Source organism: Propithecus coquereli, unplaced genomic scaffold (assembly GCF_000956105.1).
Source record: "Propithecus coquereli isolate 6110/MARCELLA unplaced genomic scaffold, Pcoq_1.0 Scaffold507, whole genome shotgun sequence".
Lineage (NCBI taxonomy): Eukaryota > Metazoa > Chordata > Mammalia > Primates > Indriidae > Propithecus > Propithecus coquereli.
The window spans coordinates 943,606-967,912 of NW_012150919.1; the positions used below are offsets into that span (position 1 = coordinate 943,606).

The following is a 24,307-nucleotide window of genomic DNA, read 5'->3' on the forward strand; positions in this document are numbered from 1 at the left end:
AAACCAGGAACCTAAGAAGATGAATCTTAGGGAGGAAATGGAACTTGGTTTCCCAGACCTCTCAGAGTCAAAATGCACCACCACTGGCCCCAGGTGGTGGGGGTTCTCACAGCTAGGCTGCCCAGGAGCTAGGCAGGGAGAGCTGTGAACCGACCCCCTCCCAAAATAGATTGGGTGGGTACCCACACCCCATAGCCAGATCAGCCAGATTGGCTCTTTTGGGTTCATGCATTCCTGTTCTTCTCATCCCCCAATCTCCCCCCACCCCCATGCCGTTAGCAACGTCTTGCTTAGATATTTGGGCCAGGCCTCAGGGGAGCAGCGAAGGGTGGGAGGGAACACTAGGTGAGTAACCGGGGGACAGTTTGGTGTCTCTACTGGGGTAGAGCAGTAAAAGAGAATACTAGAGGGGCGGTGCGGCCATGAATCTGGGGACAACACCTGTGAGGTTGAGCCGGTGGAGTCTGTCCTCTGTGGCTTTTTGTTATCTTAACTCATGGTACCGTAGCCACATGTGTAGGATTGCTCGACCTGCTGGGGTTAACAGGAAGGTAGAAGTTCCGTAAGGGTATTGGTGATGTTTTCTCTTCTGCTTTTTGCTCCGGAATAACTGCTCTTTGAGGGGCTGGCCTGATGCTGGCTGGAGCCCGTGGGAGAGAAGGGCCCAGCCCTGGCCGCAGTACTTAGTGTGGGGCACTCCCTGGAGGCTGGCTGGGAATAAAAAGTGCCCACCGGAAAATGAGTCCTGCTTGAGCCATTAATACTTCAGAGGAGATCAGCTCAAATGTTCCCAACCACGTCCCCCATGGTCAGAGACATTCTCAGTGCCTTCCTGAGCTGCAGACCCCGGGAGCTCGCTCAGTGCAGCTGCCACTGCACAAGCATAATATTCCTTTGAATTCTCCATTTCATCTTGAATATTCATGTGAATTTTGCAACTGACTTCACAATACCTTAGGGCTAGTTTTAGAATATGAATGATGTGAGAAGTGGTATAGTCTAGTTGCTAAGAACATGCGGTGTTTAAACATGCATGCTTTGAAATATTAACACGGCTACTCCTCTACTAATACCCTGATAGGAGAAGCACATTCAATCAATCTTCATTACTTGCAGATTTTCTATTCGTTTATTTCTTTTTCTTTTTTGTTACAGAGTCTCGCTCTCTCACTCAGGCTGGAGTGCAGTGGCCCAAACATAGCTCACTGTAACCTCAAACTCCTGGGCTCAAGCCAACCTCCCACCTCAGTCTCCTGAGTAGCTAGGGCTATGGGCATGTGCCACCATGTCTGGCTAGTTTTTAAATTTTTTGTAGGAACAGGGTCTTGCTATGTTGTCCAGGCTACTCTTAAACTCCTGGGTGCAAGCAATCCTCCCTCCTTGGCCTCCCAAAGTGGGATTACGGATGTAGGCCACAGCACCTGGCCTGATTCCCTATTTGTGAATTCACCTACTCACCAAAATTTATTTGCAACCCCATAATTAATACTTGTAACACTTTTAAAACCATTTGACAAGTGGTAAAAATTTTGAGCTGCCTGTTCCCAGCTTAGGTCGAACAAGTCAATGGTCTCTCTGCCTTTGTCTTTCAGCTTTCATTCTGTGAACAAGTGTCCCACAGGTCTCTTTATTGCCATGTTTTCACATTTTTGTCTTTTGTTGATGATTTCACTATTTAAAATGGCCCCAAAGCACAGTGCTGAAGTGCAGTCTAGTGTTCCTGAGCTGAAGAAGATAAGGTTCATTCAGGCATGAGCTGTAGCGTTGGGTAAGGGCTCAGTGTTAAGGAATCAACCATGTATGTTAACTAAGGCGTCTTTAGGTAGAAACACACCTAAAATAACGCAGTGTGTTGAATGGTTGACAGAAGGATGTGAGCAGAGGCCTCCAGGAACCTGACCGTATTTGTCCCGGGAGCAATGGCTCAGTACTCACAAGTCACTGTTCCCGCCGCTTTGCAGAACACGACTGTGTAGACTGACCTGGGTGGGTGAGTTCTGGCTTAGCCCAGGCCTCTGTCCCTTACTGGCCAGCTCCCCTCCCCTGCTTCCCACTGACCTGTCCCCCGCTGGCTCTCCCCACGCAACGGCCCTTTCACCTGGAGTGCAGCGACGTCGCAGAGATGCGCCTCCAGGCCAGAGGCCACCAGAGCAGGAAGGGACGCACAGGAGAGGAAGACCGGCGGCGCCACCTCGGCCAAGCTCCAGCAGTGTCTTGAAGGTGTGAACACCAGCCAGAGAGGGCGCGAGCGCAACTCTGGGGGTGAGAGAGTCAGACTCGAGAGAGACGCAGATACGGGTTCCAGCCCCGGCTTCTCCACTCGCCGTGGGCGAGCTGTCTGTCCCCCAAGCCCGGCTTCCTCGCGGCGGAACGGGGGATGCCGCTGACGTCTGCCGCAGGCCCGAGCAGTCACGCGAGCGAGGAGACTCAGCAGATGGAGCGCTCAGGCGTGGCGGGGCGCAGCCTTCGCAGGGAATCCCCTCTTCTTTGGCCTGTGCGGCGGGATTGGGCAGAGGCCAGCGACACACTGTCCCCGACTTCTCTCCACCTCCAGAAGCCCACAGGCCACTCCTGCCCCTCACGCGCTACCCCACCCCGGGTCCCAGGCCGGGGCGCTGCATTGTCCCGCGGCGGCGGCGGCGGGGCTCTCCGCTCCCGAGCCCGCTCATGCCGGGGGCGCGAGGCGCCGCTTCAGAGGCCCCTCCCAGCCCGCCCCGGGCCCGGCAGCCGGACTCCGAAGCGCCCCGGCCCTCGTACCCCCTGCGCTAGGGCCCGGGAGGCGGAGGCGGCTCGGGCCGCGAGGGGCCGCCGCTCTCCGACTTTGGTCTCGCCGGCCGGGAGCGCCCGAGGCTGTCGGGCACGAGCCAGCGGTTCCGGGCAAGCCCCCGCGTGGCCCCCGGGCCCGGCCGCGCACGCTCGGCGCCCGGCCCGGGCGGGGCGGTGGAGGCCACGGGAGGGGCGGCGGCGGGGGCGACGGCATCCCCACTCCGGCTCCGGCCGAGGCGGGGCGGCCCTTTCCCCAGCGCGCCTGCCGGCGGCGGCGGCCGTGGCGGCGTCGGCAATCCCGGCTCTTGGCACAGCGCCTGGCGGCCGGCCCAGGGCGAGGAGTGGCTTCCAGGAAGCGGGCGGAGGAGCGTTCCAGCCGAGTCTCGCCGTCGCCGCGGCCCCGCGCGCTCCGAGCGGCCCGGGCCCGGCCTCTCGCCCGGTCTCCTCGCGCCCCGGGTGCCCCCGGCTCGGGCGGCGCCTGCGCGCGGACGGACGGGCGTCCGGCGCGCCGTGCACTTGCCGGGCGGTGCAGGTGGCGGCGCGCGCCCTCCGCCTCTGGGCCGCGGCCAGCGCTGCGCTCCGCGCGCCTGGAGGGGGCGGGACGGGCGGGGCGGCCCCCGTCCCAGCCCCATTTAACTTCGCGGCGCCGCGGGCGGGAGGCCGGCGTCGGGGAAGGTCCCGGGCCCAGATTCTGCACGAGGTGTTGACGGCGCCGCTTCTGCCAGCCTCGCCCCAGCGCGCGCCGAGCCGCACGGCCCCGCGGCTGCGCGTCCGAGAAGCTTCCGCGACGCAAGGTGGGTGCAGCGGGCGGGGCGAGGGGCCTCTCCCCAGGGGGGGTCAGACGCCGGGCAGTGGCCTCGCTCAGCAGGTCGGGGGCTCGAGCGGGGTGGGCGGCGCCGGGGGGGCCTCAGGCCGGGGACTCTCCGTGGGGTTTGGACACCTCGGCGCGGGCGCGCTCCGTGGGGTCCGGGAGGATTCGGGGAGAGTCTTTCGGGGCTGTTCGCGGGCTGCGGGCCTTCTTGCTTATGGGGTGGGGACTCCACAGGGTCGGGCTTTTCGGATGGGGGGTTTCTAGGCAGAAAACTTCGAGCGTCCGAAGGTCCGGCCAGTCGGCAACGGGGTCGCCAGCGCCTGGAGCGTCGCGGGCCGAGGTGCCGCGCGGTGGGACGGGGGCGCGAGGGGACCGGGGCGCGGCGGGACGCGGGGCGGTGTCGCCGGTGCGTGCTGGGAAGGCGGCGCGGGAGCGAGGGGCGCGCAGCCCAGGGCCTGGCACCGGCCGCCTCCCTTCAGCCGAGAGTCGCCGCCTCAGGTCGGAAACAGCAGCACATTTGCGGATCGCATTAGGCCAGGCCCTTAATGCTTTCTCCAGATGGAGAGAAGCCACCGACCCGCCCCCGGACACCGGCTCCGCCAAGGCGCCCTCGAGGCGAAGCGAGCGCTGAGTGTGACCTCGGCTTTTCCAGTCTGGACTCCCGCTGATTTCCCTGTGAATTGACAGAAAAACCCAGAGAAAGCCCCCGCTGCCCTCCTGGTCTCGGCTGACCTCTGCGTTGCCCTCGTCTGCTCTGAGGCCCCGGGGCTGCTCCTCGCAAACGTCCATCCCTCCATTCAGCCCTCAGGCCTCCCTGGCTGCGGGTCTGGGACCCGGGGGGCGCGCGGTGTCATCTGGTGGGGGAAGCCTTGGACTATCGGAAGACCTGTGTTCCGGTCCTAGAAAGTCACCATTTTGCTGTGTGCCCTTAGGCAGGTCTTTTCCCTGTCTGGACTGGCTTGGTTGGTCTTAGACTCATTTTTGCCTCAAGCAGTAGAAGCTGGCAGGTGCCCTAACCTTGGCTCGCTGCTGGCTTCCTTAGCCAGATGCCAATGGCCACACCTCACTGCTGACAGATGGGCTGGGAGGTGGCTGGTGCAGGGTGTCTCAGCTTCTGGAGGACCGGAGGTGTGAGCTGCCCACGGGAGACGGTCCAGCCCCCTGCTGACCTTGATGCGGACCTCCTAAGGGAGCCCCAGATAGCTGCACCCTGGCAGTGGGCAGCCCCTTCCTCAGCCAACAACACAAACCTTTCCAGGACATTGTCTGGGCTTCAAGGTCCCCTTCTCTGATTGATCTTTCAAGTCACGGGTACTGCCACTGGGGCCGGAGCTGGTTGGAAACCAATTGTTTCTTCTTTTGTAGGCTTTAGGTGAGACCCCCAGGAGACCGGACCCCATGGCTTCCCTGAAGAGCCCCTGGTGGTTGCTGACGTGGATGCTCTTCTCGCACTCTCAGCTCCTGCAGGTAAGGTAATAGGGAGGGGAAGGGGAGTGGTGGACATTCCTCTGTTTGCTTAGCAGGATTATTCTAGACCACCTAAGATGTGGTATGATCAATGTTAATCCTACACCATGAATTTAACTTTCTCTCCTACCTCCAGCCAATGGTATTTCTGGTTGGGTTAGCTGTAAGGATGGTCCAAATCCCTTGGGTTCTCTCTGAATCCCGAGCAGGGTCTGATAGCACTATGGATAGCATGTACTGGCAATGACTTGGGGCTCTTGTGGACCCTGTCTTTCAGACTAGAATGCTACCTGCATGTGCACAGTAGAGGCTGGGCTGCCGCAGGCCAGGACACAGTGACTGGGCAGAGCCAGGTTTTGGCCCTGGCTTGGCCACTAAATAAGTATTCTCAGTTTACTTTTGTCATCACACATCTCATTGTTTTGCAGTCCTCTCTTTAGACTTCTGTCTTTTCCAACCAACTTGGGAGGACCCAGCTCGTGCATTGCACCCTTATTTGCCTACAGGGCAGACTCAAACAAGGGAGTGTAGCTGGCATTGCCTAAGAGACAACAGGGAGTGACAGAGACCATGGCAAAGTGGAGAACGCACGCTCGTCTGTTAAGAGCAGCCTCTACTCAATTCCAGCAGATCATTGCTAAGTGGGCGCGCAAGCCCAAGATTGCCAGATCTTCCTCTTTTTCAAGATAGCTAGATCATCCAGATTTCTTATAAAATCTCCCAGCTTTTAAAGCATTGAAAGCCAGACAAATATGTTTGCAGCCTGGATTCAGCCAAGCAGTTTCAGCCCCACATCTAAGGCAGAGCACATCTTAGTGTTGTGTCCAAGGGCTCAAGGGCTGCTGCTGGTCCCATATAATGTCTTGTGTGAATTAAAACAAGGCAACCCCTCCCTGCAGACATAGCTTCTCACACACACGGCTCGGTGGCCTGTGTACTCTCAGGGTCGAGCAAAGGGCCTGGCACTTAAGGGCTTAGATGCCTGTTAAATAAGCATGCACGCATGAATGAAGATATACACCCTGGGATAAATTAATCAGACTCTCTGCTTCTCGTTTCTCTCTCTTGGACTTAGTGTCTTTAAGGCCTCTTTTGGCTCCAGTGCCCCATGAATTCTGTGACTCACACAGAACTGGTCGGCGAGATACATCTTCTCCCCCATTAACCCGTTTTATTGATGCTGCCCCATAATTACATTTTAATAGATTTCTTTTGCTAAGTATTTTCGGGATGATTTTAGGGTTTCTCTGGCCAGCGAGTGAGTGTTGAGGTAAAAGGCTGGAGACTTACATTTCCGTCCCGTCAGCGGATCTGAAATAGGCGACGAGGGCTTCAGAGATTCGTTCCTGGTCAAATGGGGCTGAGGCTTCAAGGCACAATGTTTCTTTTTTCCTTCTTTCACCCTATAAAATTGAAATGTGCTTTGAGGCAGTCAGTTGACCTCTGGCCAAGGGCAGCGTTTGCCCAGCTTGAATCACTCACTGACCTCTTTCAGATTTTCCCATATCTGTGCGCCTGCGGCGGTGCCCTTTCCATGTATCGGGGCCGTGTGCACATGAGGTCACGAATGGAGACTTGGGACCAGTGGTCTTCATCATTCACGCCACCCGCCGTTCGATTCCCAGCTCCACCGCTGCGTTACTGTGTCACACAAACATCTCAGCATCACATCTCAGTTTCCACATCTGTAAGAGGAGGTATTAATAGTATCTGTCTCAAAGAATTGTTTGGAGGAGTTAATCCATTGTGAAGTGGAAAAAAGTAAAACAAAACAAAACAGTGCCTGGCGCCTAATAAGTGCACAATAAATGTCAGCTTTCTGCCGTTGCTGCGGCTTGTTGGCATTAGAGGTTGGAAGGGAGCTCAGCGCCTGTATTTGGGGCCTCGGGGCTGCAGGGGGCGCTCGAGAGGTATCAGCCGAGGAGAGCAGGCGCTGCGGAGGATGGAAGGAGACGGGGCTCTGTCTTCTCAGGGGAGGTTCCTGCAGGTGAGGGTGGGTGTGGCCAGGCTCATCTCACTGTGGGCCCTGAGAGAATGTTCTAGTGAAGGGTAGGTCAGTCCTGGGCCCTGCCCGTGGGTTGGACACTGGTTATCTCTTAGGGTCAGCCTGGGTTTGATGCACAAACGCCCTTCTGAGGTGTCTGGTGATTTTAGCGCTTGGGCGGGGCTCACAGTATCTGTTCTCTAATACCGTCCTTGGCCTCCTAAGTGCTGCCAGCAGAGGTTGGCAGAAAACTAATAGACCTGCGAGGCTGAGCTGTAAGGAGCATGAGATGTTCTAACTAATTAATAAAAAATATATTTTCTTTATTAAGCCAGCCAAAACTTAAACTCTTACGTTCACTGCCCACAACTGATGGCGATAGATTGCAGAACGATGTATGAGACTGGCGATTCCTTGTTTTTGACGCGTTCTTGACCATCCCTGGAGGAGTTCACTGCTCCCCTCACCCAGACAGCTGCAAAGGCTCCCTTCTTCCTGTCTCACAGGCCCTGGAAGCTTCCTCTTGCTCCAGCCCTTTCCTAAGGGACCTTGATCTTCCCAGGGACGACAGTAGCTGCTGTTCCAACTCTCTTCCAGGCTGAACTATTTGAGAACTTTTCGAACTTTATCCTGACACCTTGAGGATGAGTCCTGTGTCAATTGTCCCCCGAATTACAACTTGCCCCTTGTTTTTTTTTTTCTGGCGCAGGAGAAAAACAAACCACCTCATCTGTTTACTAATTTAATAGTCACAGGATAGCTTTCTAGCTCTCTGGAAAGTTCCTTCAGAAATGGTTTTAGCACTGGTCATGCAGCTTGTCTCTTTAAATAATCATATCCAGGTGGCCTCTTGCATACCCTAGTGGCCCCTACCATGGGTTCCTCTGGTGAGGTGCTGTACTGCTTAGATTCTCTGGCAAACCCTGTCCCCCGCCCCCTGGTGACTCTGGGCGGGATGGCTTCTTCAGAAGGACGACTTAATCTTTGATCACTCCTCTGCCAAGTTCATAGACATCTGTTGGAACAGGTTCCTCAAAGTGACAGTTTTGAAAGGCAGGAGACCTTTGGATGAAGAGGTTCTGGGAGGCTTCTTGGAAGAGTTGTCTTGTAACTCTGGTGACGTCCTATGCAGGGAGGATTTTGAAAATTTGAAAACACGATTTGTAAAATAAGCAAGTTTGAACTGGCTCAGCTCCTGTCCCCTGGGTCTTGTTAGCGCATAAGTGTAAGACAGAATGGTTTCATGTCTTGTTTCTAATCCTGAGGCTGGAGGCTGGTGCAGGAGGCTGATCCTGCAGAGGATAGGCACAGAAGGCCACGTGGTCTTGGGTATACGTCCTTTCAGCTCCTGTTTCCTTGATCATAATACTAGTGGGGCTGCCAGGCAGAGTGTGGAAGCCTGTGGGATTGTGACAAGTTGAATCATGGCCCCCAAATATGTCCACGTCCTAATTCCTAGAACCAATAAATATTCCCTAATATGGCAAAAGGGACTTTGCAGATATAATTAAGAATCCTGAGGTGGGGAGATTATCCCAAATTATGCAATCGCCATAGTGGTTGTAAGAGGGATATGGGGGAGTCAGGACAGAGGAAGCTGGAGATGCTGCCACAGAAGCCAGAGCCCGGGGGGATGCACCAGGAGCCGAGGAACGCCAGCAGCCTCTAGGAGTGAGAAGTGACAAGTGATGGATTCTCCCCTGGAGTCTTCACTGGTAACTGGCCGTGGTGACACCTTGATTTTAGTGCTGCAAAAATGTATTTCAGACTTCTGACCTCTAGAACTGTAAAAGAATAAACTTGTGTTGTTTTAAGGCACTAAATTTGTGATAATTTGTTACAGCAGCAAGAGGAAACTAATACGGGATGTCAGAGGTGGGCTTTAAATCGTGCCCTCCCCGCTGCTGCCAACACAGGCATCCCTTTTCCGTCCCCTATGCAGCTATAGGTGCTGAGAGAGGCCAGCAAAATCAGCGTTGGCACAAGGACAGAAGTGCTGTTTGAATGCTGGTGGCATGACGTAGGCCTCTTGCTCATCTTCCACGACGATCTTATATTCCCAGCGATCTCACCGTGCAGGTTCCCCCAGTTCCCCACGATGCTGCTGTCACCCTTGATCATGCCACTCACGGGATCCCAGGGAAGTCAGCCTGATCAGGGTTTGGAGAACTTTCTCTCGGGGTAAATCAGCTCGGGCTAGCCCTGACTCTGACACGGCATAGAATTCCCGTTAGGTCAGCCTGGATTTGGCTAGGGTAGCTCCTTGGTAATCATGGCCTGGATGTCTACGCGTATTGCCCCGTCTTGGGGGATCTGGGAGATTGGGGCCTCTGAGAGACACAGATTTATTGAGAAGTCTCAGCTCAGTGAGGCATACCAATCACTGGTCCAGCCAGGCCTTGTCAAATCCCTCTTTCTCATCCCTTAATGAAATCTTAGGAAGATGCACTTTCAGGTATTAAAAGTCCAGTTTGATTAAAAATTTTGGCTGTCAACTCGATTGAAATCTCGTCTCCCTTCCGTCTAGTCCAGGCTTGATGCATGGCTCCAGGTACCCGCAGTGGGACAGGGCTATGGTCTACTCTCTTTTTCCCTTACCACGGCATGGCGAGGGGGTGGTGGGGACTGGCTCTGAGATACTCTGTCCTCTTATTTTTTCCGGATCCATCTTTCCAGGGGTAGGAAACAAGGATACGGGATGGGGAGAAGGGCAAATGACTCTTTTCCTCCACTGGATCCCTCTCTTTGGCAGTTGCCACTGCCGCTCTGGCTCCCCCGACCACTCTGCAACCACTCTGCCCCCGCCGTGGCAGGTGTGAGGTCTTCAGAGGGCTTTGCAGGACCTTCCTTATAGCAGGTGGTCCAGCTCTTGCTTGCTGCTTGCTGCTGGCGTCTTCTCTCCTAGCCTGCAGCCTTACACCCAGCTCCCTTTGGTGTTGTGCCCTTGACCGATAGGAAATGCGCGCACCTTGCTGTTCCCAACAGTGGGGAGACCGGAGGCTTTCATGCGACCTCCTCTCTCTGTCCTGCCAGCTCCCTTCGATTCTCCTTTCCTTGCTCTGCTAGACCCAGGGAGAGACCCGTGGACCCACTGTCTAAGCAGGTGTCCCTCTGGGGAGGGGGTGGTCAGTCTCTGCTTGCAGGTACTCCCAGTCTCTATGATGTTTCTCTTTTTCTTCATTTTCCTTTTCATTTCATAGCTGCGGTGCGCTACGATCATGTCACTGTGCTCCAGCCTGGGTGGCAGAGCGAGACCTTCCCTCTGAAAAAAAGCGCCACTCAATTCCAGAGCTCTGCCCTGTGTCCTCTCCCCTCCTGCTCCGTGCGCTCTCCCCGTACGCCTCCGTCGCCCTGATTCTCTCTCCAGAGGCTCCTGCTTGGGGTTCATCATATGGAGACCCAGTTTCTCACAATGATGCAGCCTCTGAAATTTAAACTTTTGAGCTTCTCTTCCAATAGGATTATATACACCGAAAAGATAAAAAGTTCTCCATTAGCCGTTAAACATAAACACTGAAAATAAAACACAATCTTGATAACCCTGTTTTGTTTTTGCTTCATTCTTTTCTTTTTTTCTGTAGCTCCAGGGCTCCTCCTGCATGGAAGAGACTCAGTACCTCGGAGAGGCGTCTTTTTGCCTCTTCAGTGAGCTATGGGTTGATATATTCATGAGCCACTGCCACCGCCACTAGAATGTCCCCAGTAGCCTCAGAAACAATGCTTCCCAGCTACAGTCCTCCCTGTCACCCGCTGTCCATCCTGTGCCCATGTTCTCCATCCACAGTCACTCGAGCCAGATGCTGGCATCACTCTCTGTGCTTCCTTCTCTGTCGCCCTGCCCTGCCCTGTACCTGTTCTGCCACTCACTCCCGTTGTCCCACCTTGGACGTGCCTCTTACGCCTGTCTCCTTCTCTCGGTTTCCATTGACACCATGCGTTGGAAGAGCAGGGTCCAGGCTGGCAAGGGGAGACCTTCAGCACAGTTTTCAAGTGCAAACTGGATGGAGGGTTCATGGCAGACAGGAGGGAAGGACTATGGGAACTATTTTAGAGCCCAAGGAGCCCAAGGAATAGAACTTGGTAAGTGATTATGTGGGATTGAGACAGAGGGAGGCATTGAAAATTCCTTCAGGTCTTGAACAAGTTTTAGGGGCACATGAAGGTGAAAATTCACCCTGATCTTGGGAAATGATTGGTTACATTTGGAGGAGGAGTTTCGGGGATGATGTATATTGCAGGTGAGGCGCTGAATACGGGAAGTGTGTGATACTGTTTGAGAGGGAAACGGGATTATTAGAAAGGTTTTTCTTAGCAGAGTTTGCTTCAGATTATCTGTACTCCAGAAGGGAAGCAGCCAGGAGAAAGGGAGAGATCGAAGATATGAAAGAAAAAAGCCAATTATACGTAATTGTTTCATAACAGAAAAGTAGACAGTGTTCCTCCATTGCGTTACTAATGGATCTTAAAGCACCGAAGCTAACATCTTATGGAAACCACATTTCAAGGTTTATGATTATGATTGCTTTCAGTTTATTTTTATAGAGATGCTAATTTCCATAAATAGCATGGAAGCATAAAGCAGTTTCCTCTCCAAGTGTTTCACGCAGTTACTTTCTGGAATTGGTCGGCACTGAGCAGCTCCAGCCAACGTATGCTGTAAATTATTGTGGTCAGATGCTCAGAAATGCTTTTGTTCTCCAGGCCTTCATTTATAAATATAACAGCATTTTATTTTGAAAATAATTTGAAAACAAGGAAGAATAACTCTAGTAATAAAGAATTATTTACAGCATTAAGGGGCTCTTTAAATTCTCTTCACACTGTCTTTTGAAATTGCTTTCATGTGTTCTTTTTCCTGATTTAAAAACATAAAACATATTCATTACAAACATGTGGAGAATATAGGAAAGGACAAAGATGGAAATAAACATCACCTTTAATTCTACTAACATTAGGATTTTGTTGATATATTTCCAATATTCTTAGAAATTAACATATATGTATCTTTTTAAAAGTTAATATACTCTATTTTGATAACTACTTTTAAAAAATTTAACATTGTGAGGAATATTTTTAGATGTCATTAAATATTTTCCTATAATCATATTTAATGTGTTCATAGTATTGCATCACTTGGCTGTGTCACGCTTTGTTAACCAGTTCCTCACCACTGAGTATTTAGGCTGGTCGCAGTTTTTTTTTGCTGTTGCAAATAATGCTGCTATAAATACACTTGCAGATCCATCTTTGCTCAAATTTGTGATTATTTGCTTTGAAGACATTTCTAGAAAAATGTATTTGTTGAGACATGATATAGGGGTCAAAAAGTATGTGAAATTTTAAGATCTTTGATTTATACTACAAGTTGCCATCCAGAAAGTTTCCATGAATGTGTACTCTTACCTTGCAATAGTTGGCAGTAAGGTTAAAGAAATTTTGTTAGTGAGAGATTCTGTTTTTTGGTTTTTTTTTTTGAGACAGTCTTGCTCTGTTGCCCGGGCTAGAGTGCTGTGGCGTCAGCCTAGCTCACAGCAACCTCAAACTCTAGCTCAAGCGATCCTCCTGCCTCAGCCTCCCGAGCAGCTGGGACTACAGGCATGCGCCACCATGCCCGGCTTTTGAGTGCTGTGAAGTCTAGGTCGGAGAAAGGGAGGGTTCTGAAGGCTGACGTGTATCTCCCTAAATTGCGAGCAGGACAGAGATTTCTGTAAGGATGACGGTCATCACTGTGCTGTCTAAGAACAGTGAAATTGGGAGCCCTGTGTGGGACTTGGAAGATTGTCCCCAAAGAGGCCCATTTTGGCACCAAAAATGGCAAGGGATGAAGACTTGAAGGGGGAACCTCGTTGATGCAGAAGGTTACTGTCTAGCCTCCCATGGCGGGGAGACAGCTGGAGGTGAAGTGGGACGAGGGGTGAGTGGGGTGGGAGAGCAGCCCCGTCCCTAATGAAGAGCTCTCTCGAAGTCCTCACCGACTTTTGAAAGCTGAAAATGAAGGGAAGATGTCACTCTAGAGAAAAGAAAATTCGCGGTAGGATGAGCCAGACACCGTGGCAGAACCGAGATCGTGGACTTCTAAACCCAAGTCTGTGGCAGTAGAAATACAGAAATGATTCATCTTGACCCCCTAGGTCAGTGGTGTTATTTGAACTTTTTGTCGTAATTCATGGGAAGAAATACATTTCACATCATGACTATATATATGTTTTTCATATTATTTATGCAAAAGTTTCAGGAAATAATATTTATCCTTTCTATTTGCTTTTCTTTTTCATCCCATTTTATTCAATTCCATGAAAAAATAGATGATTAAGATCTAATTGATTAATTTTATGACCCACTAATGGGATGTATTTGCAGTTTGAAAAAACACTGCTCTGGTAATAGGACCCCCTATTCTCTGCCTACTCGTGTGTACTGGGCGGATACCGGGTAGCTAGACCCATTGCCTGGTGTAACTCTGCTCTCCTGGGCGGTGTCCTCCCCGGTGGAACCAACTGCTGCTAATGGGGCACCGAGAAAGCTGTGATCCCCAGCATGCTGCGTGCTTACCAGGGTTCTTCAAGGCTGTCTAGAAGTTCATATTATTTTACTCCTCTGACCTAGTAACATGAGGAATCGTAGTAATAGGTTTCCTGATATTAAATCATCCTTGTGTTCTTGGCATTAACTGTACTTGGCCATGATATATTGTCTTTTTAATATTCAGCTGGATTTGGTTTGCAAATATTTTATTGAAAATTACTACATCTGTATTCATAAAAAATGTTGGTTTGTACTATATTTTTGAGGGTTTTATATCAAGATTTTTGCTAACCTCATAGAATGAATTAGGGCACTTTCCATAATTTTTCCTTTTCTGGGTCAGTTTAAATGGCACTGAAGTAACCCGCCCCTTGAAGGTTTGAAAGAACTTGCCAATAATGTAAAGGAGGCACAGAACCTTTTTGGGAGAGAATTTCTTTGACAACTTATTTACTTTTTGTATCATTGTTGATTTATTCAGGATTTCTCCTGCTTTAATTAATTTTGATCAGTATAAAAAATTGTATTTATACTCCTAGAAACCTTCTATTTTATGAAAAGTTAAACATTTGATAGGACAGGGCAAAGGGAAATGTTTTATAATTTTTCAAACAATTTTTTAAGTTATTTTGCTATTAATTTCTGATTTATTCTCTCTTCAGAGAATGTGGCTTTTATTAGTTTTAATTTTTGAAATGTATTAAAGTGCTCAATTTCATGTGTGTCCCAAGGATATTTGACAATTTGACATTTTTGTAAATTTTCACGGATATTTGACAATAAGTTGTATTCTCCAAATTAGGAATATTGTTCTACTGCCCACACATGTTCTCTCTCGTCTTTTCTCTGCTCACTCCCGCACTAATTCCTATTTAGTGCCAGTGGGGAGCAGGCTACCTTTTTTGTTTCCTTGTCTCTTACTGATCTGTGTCCTCAGGAGCTCATCTTCTCCCAAATGCTTGCCTAGTTGTTTTCGTAAACAAGGATAATTCTCTCCTTAGAGGGATAATGGGCCTAGCTGTTGGGTAAGATTGAATTCCACTTCCCCGTCTGCTGATCTTGCTTCTGGGTTGCTTTTTGGTTTCTCCAACATTATCGACAATGGGATAGTCAACATCTTTGTTCACAAATATGTTTCTTTATTACCAAGTGGTACCACTAGTAGCCTGGGAGAGGGTCTTACTCACCATATACTCATCAGCATTTGATTTGGCTAAAAAAATGTTAACTTGATAGAAGTTTGGACATTTTGAACTTCTGTCACCCTTCAATCCAAATAGAAGTGACCACCTTGGTAATCAGAGCAGGGAATTCTGAGGGTTGGCAGGTCTGTTAGGGGTACATTTTAAGCTATATTATAAAATGGATACACTGTGAGTCTATAATTTGTGAAAAGACGGACCTGTATAGGTTAGAATCTAACAAAATAAGGTGTCAATGAAGCGGGTGACCAAATGGTAAGCAAAACCTGCTGGTGCTCAGGGGCATCTAGAAGATGGGACTCCGGGGGAGTTTGGAAAGGAGGAAGCACCGTTGGCGTCTTCTGTTGGGTGGAGGCAGGGCCTGTGAAGACCCTCTTCCCTAGGAAGCTAAGGGATGACACACCCGTTTGCTGGGGTGAAGATCCAAGCCAGTGGTGGAAAGAAGCCAGCCTGAATGCCAGGGGTAGCACTGGCCTTTTGGAGGAAGGGCTGCCCACTTGTTGGCAATAGTTTGTGGTCATGCTTTGCTCACGGTGAGAGAGAAGAGAAAGGGAGAGGGTGGGATGGGCAGATGAAGCAATGCCCTTTGGATGCTCAAACCAAATTCCTTTCGGGGCAAACACTTCACACTTAGAACACAGAATCTCCTTTACAAGGAGCAGTGGTCAGTGGGACAGTGGCAGCTAATGGCCCCTCTCGCATGACCCTCTGGTGGAAGCAGACCCTCCCAGACCCTGGTATCCTGGTGGCTTTGAGCTGATCGTGGAGCTCTCCCTCCCATCCCTGGGAGGTCCAGCATGTGGCAGGCATCATGGTTCACAGCTCCAGAGGCGGAGCGCTCGTGCTGCACAATCTGTAAACACTTTCTGGGATGCATTAGCAGCTTCTATTGTCAGAGCCAGGAAAGCATTTTGGTGCACGGAGCAGGGGAGGAACGCGTGGCGTGGCAGGCGGCCATGCTCTGGAGGGCTCTGTTCAGGCCCTATCTGAGGGGAGGCTGTTTACCTAGGTGCATACCTACATACCTGGCAGATGACTGCTGATGTCTCATGGCTCCTAACCAGCATGCTGAGCAAGCAGCCACTTGGAAAGATAACTGAGAACTTTTGGGGGAGAGGGAGAAAAACCCAACCTACACCATGGAATGAATGAGCCGGTTTGTTATATAGTTAATCGATAAAGCAAATAGAGAGGCACACATGCATATGTGTACATACATGGAGCAACACAGGTGACACACTGATGCTGCCCACAGTCCTTCCTTAGTGGAGCATCGGTGAGTCCCTTCAGTGTAACAGGCCAAGGTGGTGTCCATGTCCTTGTTGGCCTCACCGCCGGGTTTGTTCCGTATTGTCTGCTGATCCGCTTTGATGCCCATCCCAGGACACAGAGTGTATTGAGTAAGCCTTGGCTCCCAACATGCTTCCTTGGCCAGCCCTGGAGTGGTGTCCTAGATAGATGTTAACAGTTTTTTTCCACTCTAGGAATAACCAAGGGAAGCTTGTCCTTCAAAAGGCACATGGCACACAGGACACGGGCGTCTTTTTAAGAAAACTGTCATGTGGAAGTACTCCTGGAGCTCAGAGCTCTGTCTTGTAATGTAAGACTGGGATTAGCACATAATTCCGAGACTCAGTTAATGAATCCATTGACTGACAGTCCCTGGTCAAGGACGAGGGCGACCTTAGTGGAAACTGATACGAGACTAGAACTGGCCGTAGAAGTGCAAGGGAGTCCTCATCTGTGTGTGGCATTTAGAGCTCGTGGGTTCTTCCCTGCTTTTTCTTTGTCAGGTGGGTGTGTCCAAAGAGTTCTAGTTTCCTTGGTGTGCTAGGATTTTCTTTATGGGACACATGGTTTGTAAACATTTTTCTCTTGCTCTCTAGCTTGATTTTTCATCCTCTTATTAGGGTCTTTTGCAGAGCAAAAGTTTTAAATTTGGGTGAAGTTCAATTGATCATTTGTTTTTTTCCATTTACGGATCACAGTTTTCGGTGTCATGGCTAAGAACTCTTCGCCTAGTCCTTGGTCCTGAAGATTGTCTCTTATGTTTTCTTCTAAAAGTTTTATAGTTTTATATTTCAAATTTGAATTCATGATCTATTTTGAATTAATTTTTGTATAAGGTATGAGATTAAGGTTAAGACTCACTTTTGCCTTATAGACATCCAATCATCATTTGTTGGAAAGACTATTCTTCCTCCATTAGGCTACTTTTGCTCCTTTATGAAAAGTTAGTTGAGAGTGTTTATGTGGGTTCATTTCCGTACCGTCTGTTGTGTTCCATTGATCCATGTGCTGACTGTCCTCTAGTACCACACTATCTTGATTCCGCAGCTACACAGTAAGTCTTAAAATCAGGTAGAGTGATTCCTCTTACTTTATTCTTCTCTACCAAAATTGTTTCAAATATTCTAATTCCTTTGCATTTTCATATAAATTTTTGAGTAAGCTTGTTTATATATACAAAGAAAATCTTGCTGGAATTTTGATAGGAATTGTGTTAAACCTATAGATCACGTTGGGGGAGGATAAACATTTTTACTATGTTGAGTCCTCCCAACCCGTGAGTATGGTCTGTCTCTTCATTATTTAGAAGTTTTTTGATTTCTTTCATAAGTATTTTGTAAAATTCTGAACTTGCCTTGTTAGATTTGTACCTAAGTATTTCATTTTTTCTTTTTTGGAGTAACTGTAAATGGTGTTGGGTTTTTCATTTCGTTACCCATCTGTTAGTTGCTAATACACAGAAATACAACTAATTTTTATGTGTTGATCTTGGGTGCTGCAACCTTTACAAACTCACGTATTAGTTCTAGGAGTCTTTTTATAGATTCCTCAGGATTCTCGACATAGACTATGTGATGTAATGCCTAAAATCAAGACCCAGTTTGATGTGCTGCCTTGATGTCTGGTGAAACTGGGAGATCCTTGAATGGCCTAGCTGTATGTTCCCCTCCACACTCTGGTCCCAAGATAAGGTCCTTGGAAGATTTTTTTATTATGAATAGGTGTTTAATTTTTCCAAATGCTTTTTCCTGCATCAATTAATATGATCATGTGATTTATCTTCTTTACCCTGTTGATTTGATATATTACATTGATTGATTTTCAAGTATTGAACCAGCTTTGCATCCCTGAAATAAACCCCACTTGGTCAAGGTGTGTCATTCTTTTTATATACTGCTTAATTCTATTTACTAGTATTTTGTTGAGGATTTTTGCATCTAAATTCATGACAGATATTAATCTGTAGTTTTCTTTATTTTTTACTGTCAGTGTCTGGTGTCAATACTATCTTCATAAAATGAGTTGGGAAGCGTTCCCTCCTCTTCTGTTTTCAGAAGAGATTGTGTAGAATTGGTGTTACTTCTTCTTTAAATGTTTGGCATAATTCTCCCGTGAAACCTGGAGATTTCTTCTTTGGCAGGTTTTGAACGATGAACTCAATTTCCTTAATAGTTTTAGTGCTATTCAAATTATCTATTTTATATTGGGTAAGTTTTGGTAATTTCTGGTTTACAAGGAATTGGTCCATTTTGTCTAAATTGTTGAATTTATGCATGTGGAATTGTTTGTAGCATTTTCTTATTATACTTTTAACGGTTACAGCATCTGTACTGATATCCATTTATTCCTGGTACTGGAAGTTTGTATCGTTTTGCTTTTATACTTTTCAGTATTGTTTGCTTTTTTTCTGTGTCAGTTTATTGTTTTGTTGATCTTTTAAAAGAATCAGGTTTTTGTTTTATTGATTTCTGCTATTGTTTTTTTGTTTTCTATTTCAGTTATTTTTGGTCTTATCTTTATTATTTTCTTCCTTTTGGTTACTTTGGGATTTTTCCCAAAAGTTTTCCATTATCTTGGGGTAGGAATTAGGTTATTTATTTGAGATCTTTTCTTTTTTCTAATATAAGCATTTCATGTTATAAATTTCTCTGTCTGTAACTGGTTTTGCCACACCATAAAATTTGATATGTTTTACTTTCATTTTCATTTATTTCTTTGTATTTTAAAAACCTCTTTTGTGCTATGGTCTGAATGTTTGTGTCCCCCCCATCATGTTAGAGTCCTATCCCCCAAAGTGAGGGTATTAGAGTATTAGGAGGTGGGACCTTTGGGAGGTGATTAAGTCATGAGGGCAGAGCGCTCACGAGTGGGATTAGTGCCTTTATAAAAGAGGCCAAAGGCAGCTCGTTTGCCTCTCCCACCACGTGAAGACACAGAACACAGCAAGAAAGCATCATGTGTGAACCAGAGTGGGCTGTCACCAGCGACTGGACCTGCTGTCACCTTGACCTTGGACCTCTCAGCCTCCAGAAATGTGAGAAATAAATTTCTATTGTTTATAAGCTACCCAGTTTATCATATTTTGTTAAAGCAGCCCAAATGGACTAAGATACTTTGAGAATTCCTCTTTGATCCATGGATTATTTAGAAGTATGTTATTTAGTTTCCAAGTGTTGGGAGATTTTCCTGTTACCTTTCTGTTAACTGATTTCTAGTTTGATTCCACTGTGGTCAGAGAACACACTGTGTATGATTTTAATTCTTTTAAATTCATTGAGGTTTGTTTTTTGTCCAAGAATATGGTTTATTTGGTGAACTTTTCATGGACACTCTTGGGGAAAAAAAGTGTATTCTGCTGTTGTTGGGTGGAGTGTTGTTTAGATGTCAATTAGATTTTATTGGTTGATGACGTTATTTAGTTGTTCTATATACTTGCTGATTTTCTGTCTAGTTATTCAGCTAGAGACAGGGGTGATAAAATCCTCAAGTATAACTGTGGATCTGTTTTTATTTTCAATTTTATCAGTTTGTGCATCAAGTATTTTGAAGCTCTGTCATTTGGTGCATACATATTTGGTGTGCCTATGTCTTCTTGGTGGAATACTCCTCTGTGTCCCTGATAATTTACTTGTTCGGGTGTTAATGTAGCCACTCCTTCTTAAAAATTGCTATTAAATATAGTATTAGCATAATATATGTGTTTTCATCCTTTTACTTTCTACCTGCCTATATTATACTTAAAGCAAGTTTCTTGTAGAGAGCATATAGTTGAGTCATGTTTTCTTAAAATCCATCCTGTCAGTCTCTGTCTGGTGTACTGGTGTATTTGTTGTATTTTGACTGTTTATATTAAAAATAATTATTGCTATGTTAGGGCTTTACTTCATCATTTTAAAATTTGTTTTCTCTTTGTTCCCTCTGTTTCTTGTTCTACTGTTTCCCTTTTCTTGCCTTACTATGGGTTACCTGAACATTTTTTCAGGATTCCGTGTTGATTTATCTACAGAAGTTTTGAATTTCTGTCTCTCTTTATATCTCTCTCTGTTTTTTCTCTGGATTGCTTTATATTATTACAGTCTACTGATGTCAACATTTCCACTTCAAGTGGAGTGTAGAAGCATAATCTCTGTTTAGATCCCTTTATCCTTCCCCCTTTTAAATTTAGCTATCTTAAATATGTTCACAACATGCACGGAACACCACATCAGATGGCTTAATTTTTGTTTCAACTGTCAAAACATTTTTTAAAAATCTCATTAAGAGAAAGATATTCCATTATGTTTACCCTTATTTTTACCCATTACACTGTTCTTTCTTCCTTCCTAGAGGTCTGAAGCTTCTTTCTGTTATCATACCCTTTCTTTTTGGAACACTTCTTTTATCTCTTCTTTAAGGGGGGGGCCTTTTGGTGACAGATTCTTAGTTTTCCTTCACCTAAGAATATCTTGATTCTAGAAGGATATTTTTGCTGGATATAGAATTCGAAGTTAACAGTTCTTTTTTTTCCCCAGCACTTGAAACATGCTGCACTACTTCCTTATGGTCTCTGTGGTTTCAGATGAGAGATCCACTGTCATTCAAATTGTTTTTCCCTGATAGGTAATGCATTGTTTCTCTCTAGCTGAGTTTTAGATTTTTGTTTGTCCTTAGATTTCAAATGTTGATGGTGATGTGTCTTCTCATATTTCTTTGGGTTTATATTGTTTAGGGATACAGATTCTGGAATCTTTTTAGTTTTAGGCTTTTCCCCTAAATTGGAAAATTTTCAGCCATGATTTCTTCAAATATTATTTTCAGTCCTACTATATATATATAGATATATAGTATACATATGTAAACTGTCTGACTGACCGGTGCCTGTGCCTTATTGGTTATTAAATATTTTGAATATCACTCTTGACCATATAGTTTTTTATTGTGACTTTATTCATTCAGCACCCTAAAAAGGCTAACTGGAAACTGGAAACCGGAGTCATGGGCAGCCTTATCTACAGGCTCTCACTTTGGTGTGGCCCCCTGGCTTTCCCAGCCCCTCTGACCCATATGGGTCCCTGGCAAGAGGGAGACTTCCAGTGAAGCTCTTCCCATCTCCCCTGTCCCCCATCATGGTCTCCAGCTGCCAGCCCTCCATATCAAGGGTCCTTTCAGAATCGTATTTACTCCCCATAATACTTCACCACTTAAGAATGGACATTTAAAATTTTGCCCTTAGTGACTTCTTTTGTTCTATTTTTCTTTGGTCATTTTGCACAGTTTCTGGGTAGGGGGGCTCAGTTGTGTCAGTTGCCTGAATGCTGACATCTTGACTCTGTGACTCTGGGGGAGGGCTCCCGACTGCACATAGCAGGCTGCTGTGTGTTCTCTGTGGCATGGTGTATGATAGGCCAGTTGATTTAGAGAATCATGGATGGGATAAGCAGAACACTAGAGATCATGGAACCCAAGACAGACCTGCCTAAGGGTCGCAGAACAAGTGAGGGTCGGAGGTAAGAGCAGACCTACACCCATAACTCACCTGATATCTTGCTCTGGACAACCTGTGGCTTGGGGCCAGTGGGTGATAGCTAAGGTGCTCTACCTGTTATGACCTTGGGCACATTTTCCTTTGCTTTTTCTCTTTCTTTTCTTCCTCTTTCACCATCCCACCCTTCCATTCCATTTCTTTTACTGTTCTTTCCTGATATTTGTGAGGTCTGCCAAAGGAGCCCACCAATATCACTCGTCCTTGCTGTTGGCACTCACAGCGAAATAGATTAATTAATGACTGGTGTGTTGGAAGAGGGAAGAATTTGGCTTCCCACTGGAGAACATTGGTGTTAAAGGGTAAAGAGGATTCAGTGTTTGTTTATTATACAAGGAAGCATGATAGTGCTGTAGTCTAAGTAATACTAATTGGTCTTTCCCTTGGCTTGGCCTGAATTGTGCTGTTTTCCTTCAATTTTCCATCAGAGAGCAGATGTCATCTAATGACTTTCCTACAAATGTTTGCTTTCTTAGAAGTGAGCTATGTTTATTTCTTCAGTTACAAAAATGTGTTGTTTATAACTTGTAAAGAAATGCGACTCTGTGCCGATTTGCTTCCCATCCACTTTTCTCCCTGGGTCACTACTCAGCCTGCTGTCAGGTGGACCAAGCTGCCAGTGGTGAGGAAGACATCTCAGAAAGACCATTGAAGCTCGCCTGATCTTTGTCAGAGGTTTAAGAATACAGGGAAATTCACTTGGAAATATTTGGATTTTGGCCACAAATTCAATTTAAGGTATTGGCTCAACAAAACTGGCCATTCCTTTGAGCCAAGAGCAAGCTAGCATTAGTCAGGAGAATGAAAGAAAATGGATACTTGCTCAGACCTTCTCTGTGTGGCCATCAGGATCGGTGTTCTTGGGTTCTTATTCCAACCTGGCAGGTGGCTTGCTGCTTCCTCCGAACAGTGGGGCTGATCGTGCGCTTACTCTGTACTCGTTGAATACACGCTGCCCCACGTTTTCCCCTACTTATTTTCCCCTCTCTCAATCCCTTCTCCGCTTGCCCTTCTGTTCTTAATCCTGGCCATCCTTCAGGATTCAGACATCCACCGTCTTCCTCAGTCCTCTCACGACCACACACGTCCCCCTTGTTGTCATCGCGCTATTTCCATACATGTCTTTTCTCCCTTGTTGGACACCACATTTGATTTTTCTTCCCCGTTTCTTGAGGTCTGTGTCTGCTTTACCTTGGGCCCCTCACGTTGTCTCGCACAGATCCTGGGACATAGAGAGGACTCATTTGAGGGCATGCTATGTGTCTGGAAGAAGTTCAAGTTGAGCTGGGGAGACAAGTAGACAACAGGATGTGAGTAGCGTGGAATGGCCGGAACGTGCTCTTGCTGTGCCTGATGCGGCCGTGCTCCCCGCCCATCCACGCTGTGCCCTATGCCTCTGCCCTGCTCTCACTCTCAAGTTCAATAGTGCCCCTCAGCTGACCATGGCATGGTCCTTTCTACACTTGTCTCGAGTTTTCAAAACCCAAGCTTCTTGTTCGGGGGCAGCTGTGGTTTTCTCATACAGGGGCAGCTATATGTTGGGCCTTGCAACATCGTAAAGTCCTGGCTTAGCCTTTGACAGCCCAACACTGTTTAATCTAACTTTTTTGTCTTTGTTTTCTCATTCTGCTTTTAGAAAAAATATTTAAGTTTTCTCTCTCCCATAATAATACTTTAGGCCATACGTATGTTCCCAGCTGCAAACCTCATGCTGGTATTCCAACCTTAGAACTTCCTAGTAGATTTGAAATCCAAAGCAATAATTACCTGCTTACAACTTATCAAGGACAGCATTAATTTATCTTTTGAGCATCCTTGCTTATGTTTCATAGATGTTGAGATTTCTGCTTATTTGCTAAAAATTTTTATGTAAATATTTAAAAATTAAATGGATTAAACAAAAATATAGTACATACTCATGTACCACCTCCCAGCTCACAAAATAATGTCAACACAAAGCCCTGGGTACATTTTCTTTTCCTCTCTCTTTTGTCCCTAGAGGAAATGAATATCCTGAATTTTGAGTTTATAATTCCCTTCTTTTTCTTTATACTTTTACTACATATTCCTAGACAAAATATATAATATTATTTTATACTTCTAAAACTTTATATAAATGGCGGCATGTGCCTGTAGTCCCAGCTGCTGGGAGGCTGAGGCAGGAGGATCGCGTGAGCCCAGGAAGTCGAGGCTGCAGTGAGCTATGATGGTGCCTGCTTATAGCCACTGCACTCCTGCTAGGATTACAGGTGTGAGCCACTGTGCCCAGCCCTTTTTGTTTGTCTTTTTAAACAAATCTGTTCTTATCTAGATGCCACATAGATTTCCTCTTATATTTTCTCTAAATGTTTAGCTTCATTTATTTTTTGCCCAAAGAAGAATCATTTGATATCCTGCATGGCTCTGTGTAGAGGAAATGAATAAGTTTTCCGACAGGCCCTGCCACATACTAACTGTGATATTAGATAGCTCTCTTTACCTCCAGAACCTCAGTTTTTCCCCCTTTCATTAAAAAAAATGGGATATTATAATAACTACCTTGCACGGTTGATGTGAGATTAATTTAGACAAACTATGCCAAGCATCTAGTAAGTGCCTGGCACATCATAGGCATTTAATACTGTATAATGGCTTCTCTTTTATCTCCACTGAGAACGGCAAAGCGAGAGTGAGGCCCCGGGAATATGAAACTGCCTTTCCCTGTGACTTTCCCAGGTACGTGTAGAAGCCCCATGATGGGC

At 47.0% G+C, this 24,307-nt stretch overlaps 1 protein-coding gene across 1 annotated transcript in view; it reads left to right on the forward strand.

Moving 5' to 3' along the window:
* The first annotated feature begins 3,387 nt into the window (after positions 1-3,387).
* ADAMTSL3 (ADAMTS-like 3) overlaps positions 3,388-24,307 on the forward strand; it is a 291,707-nt gene continuing 270,787 nt past the window's right edge. Inside the window, exons 1-2 of the mRNA XM_012656530.1 lie at positions 3,388-3,560; positions 4,943-5,044. Coding sequence (XP_012511984.1) covers positions 4,976-5,044 — 69 coding nt within the window. The 5' untranslated portion in view covers positions 3,388-3,560; positions 4,943-4,975. The remainder of the gene's footprint in view (positions 3,561-4,942; positions 5,045-24,307) is intronic.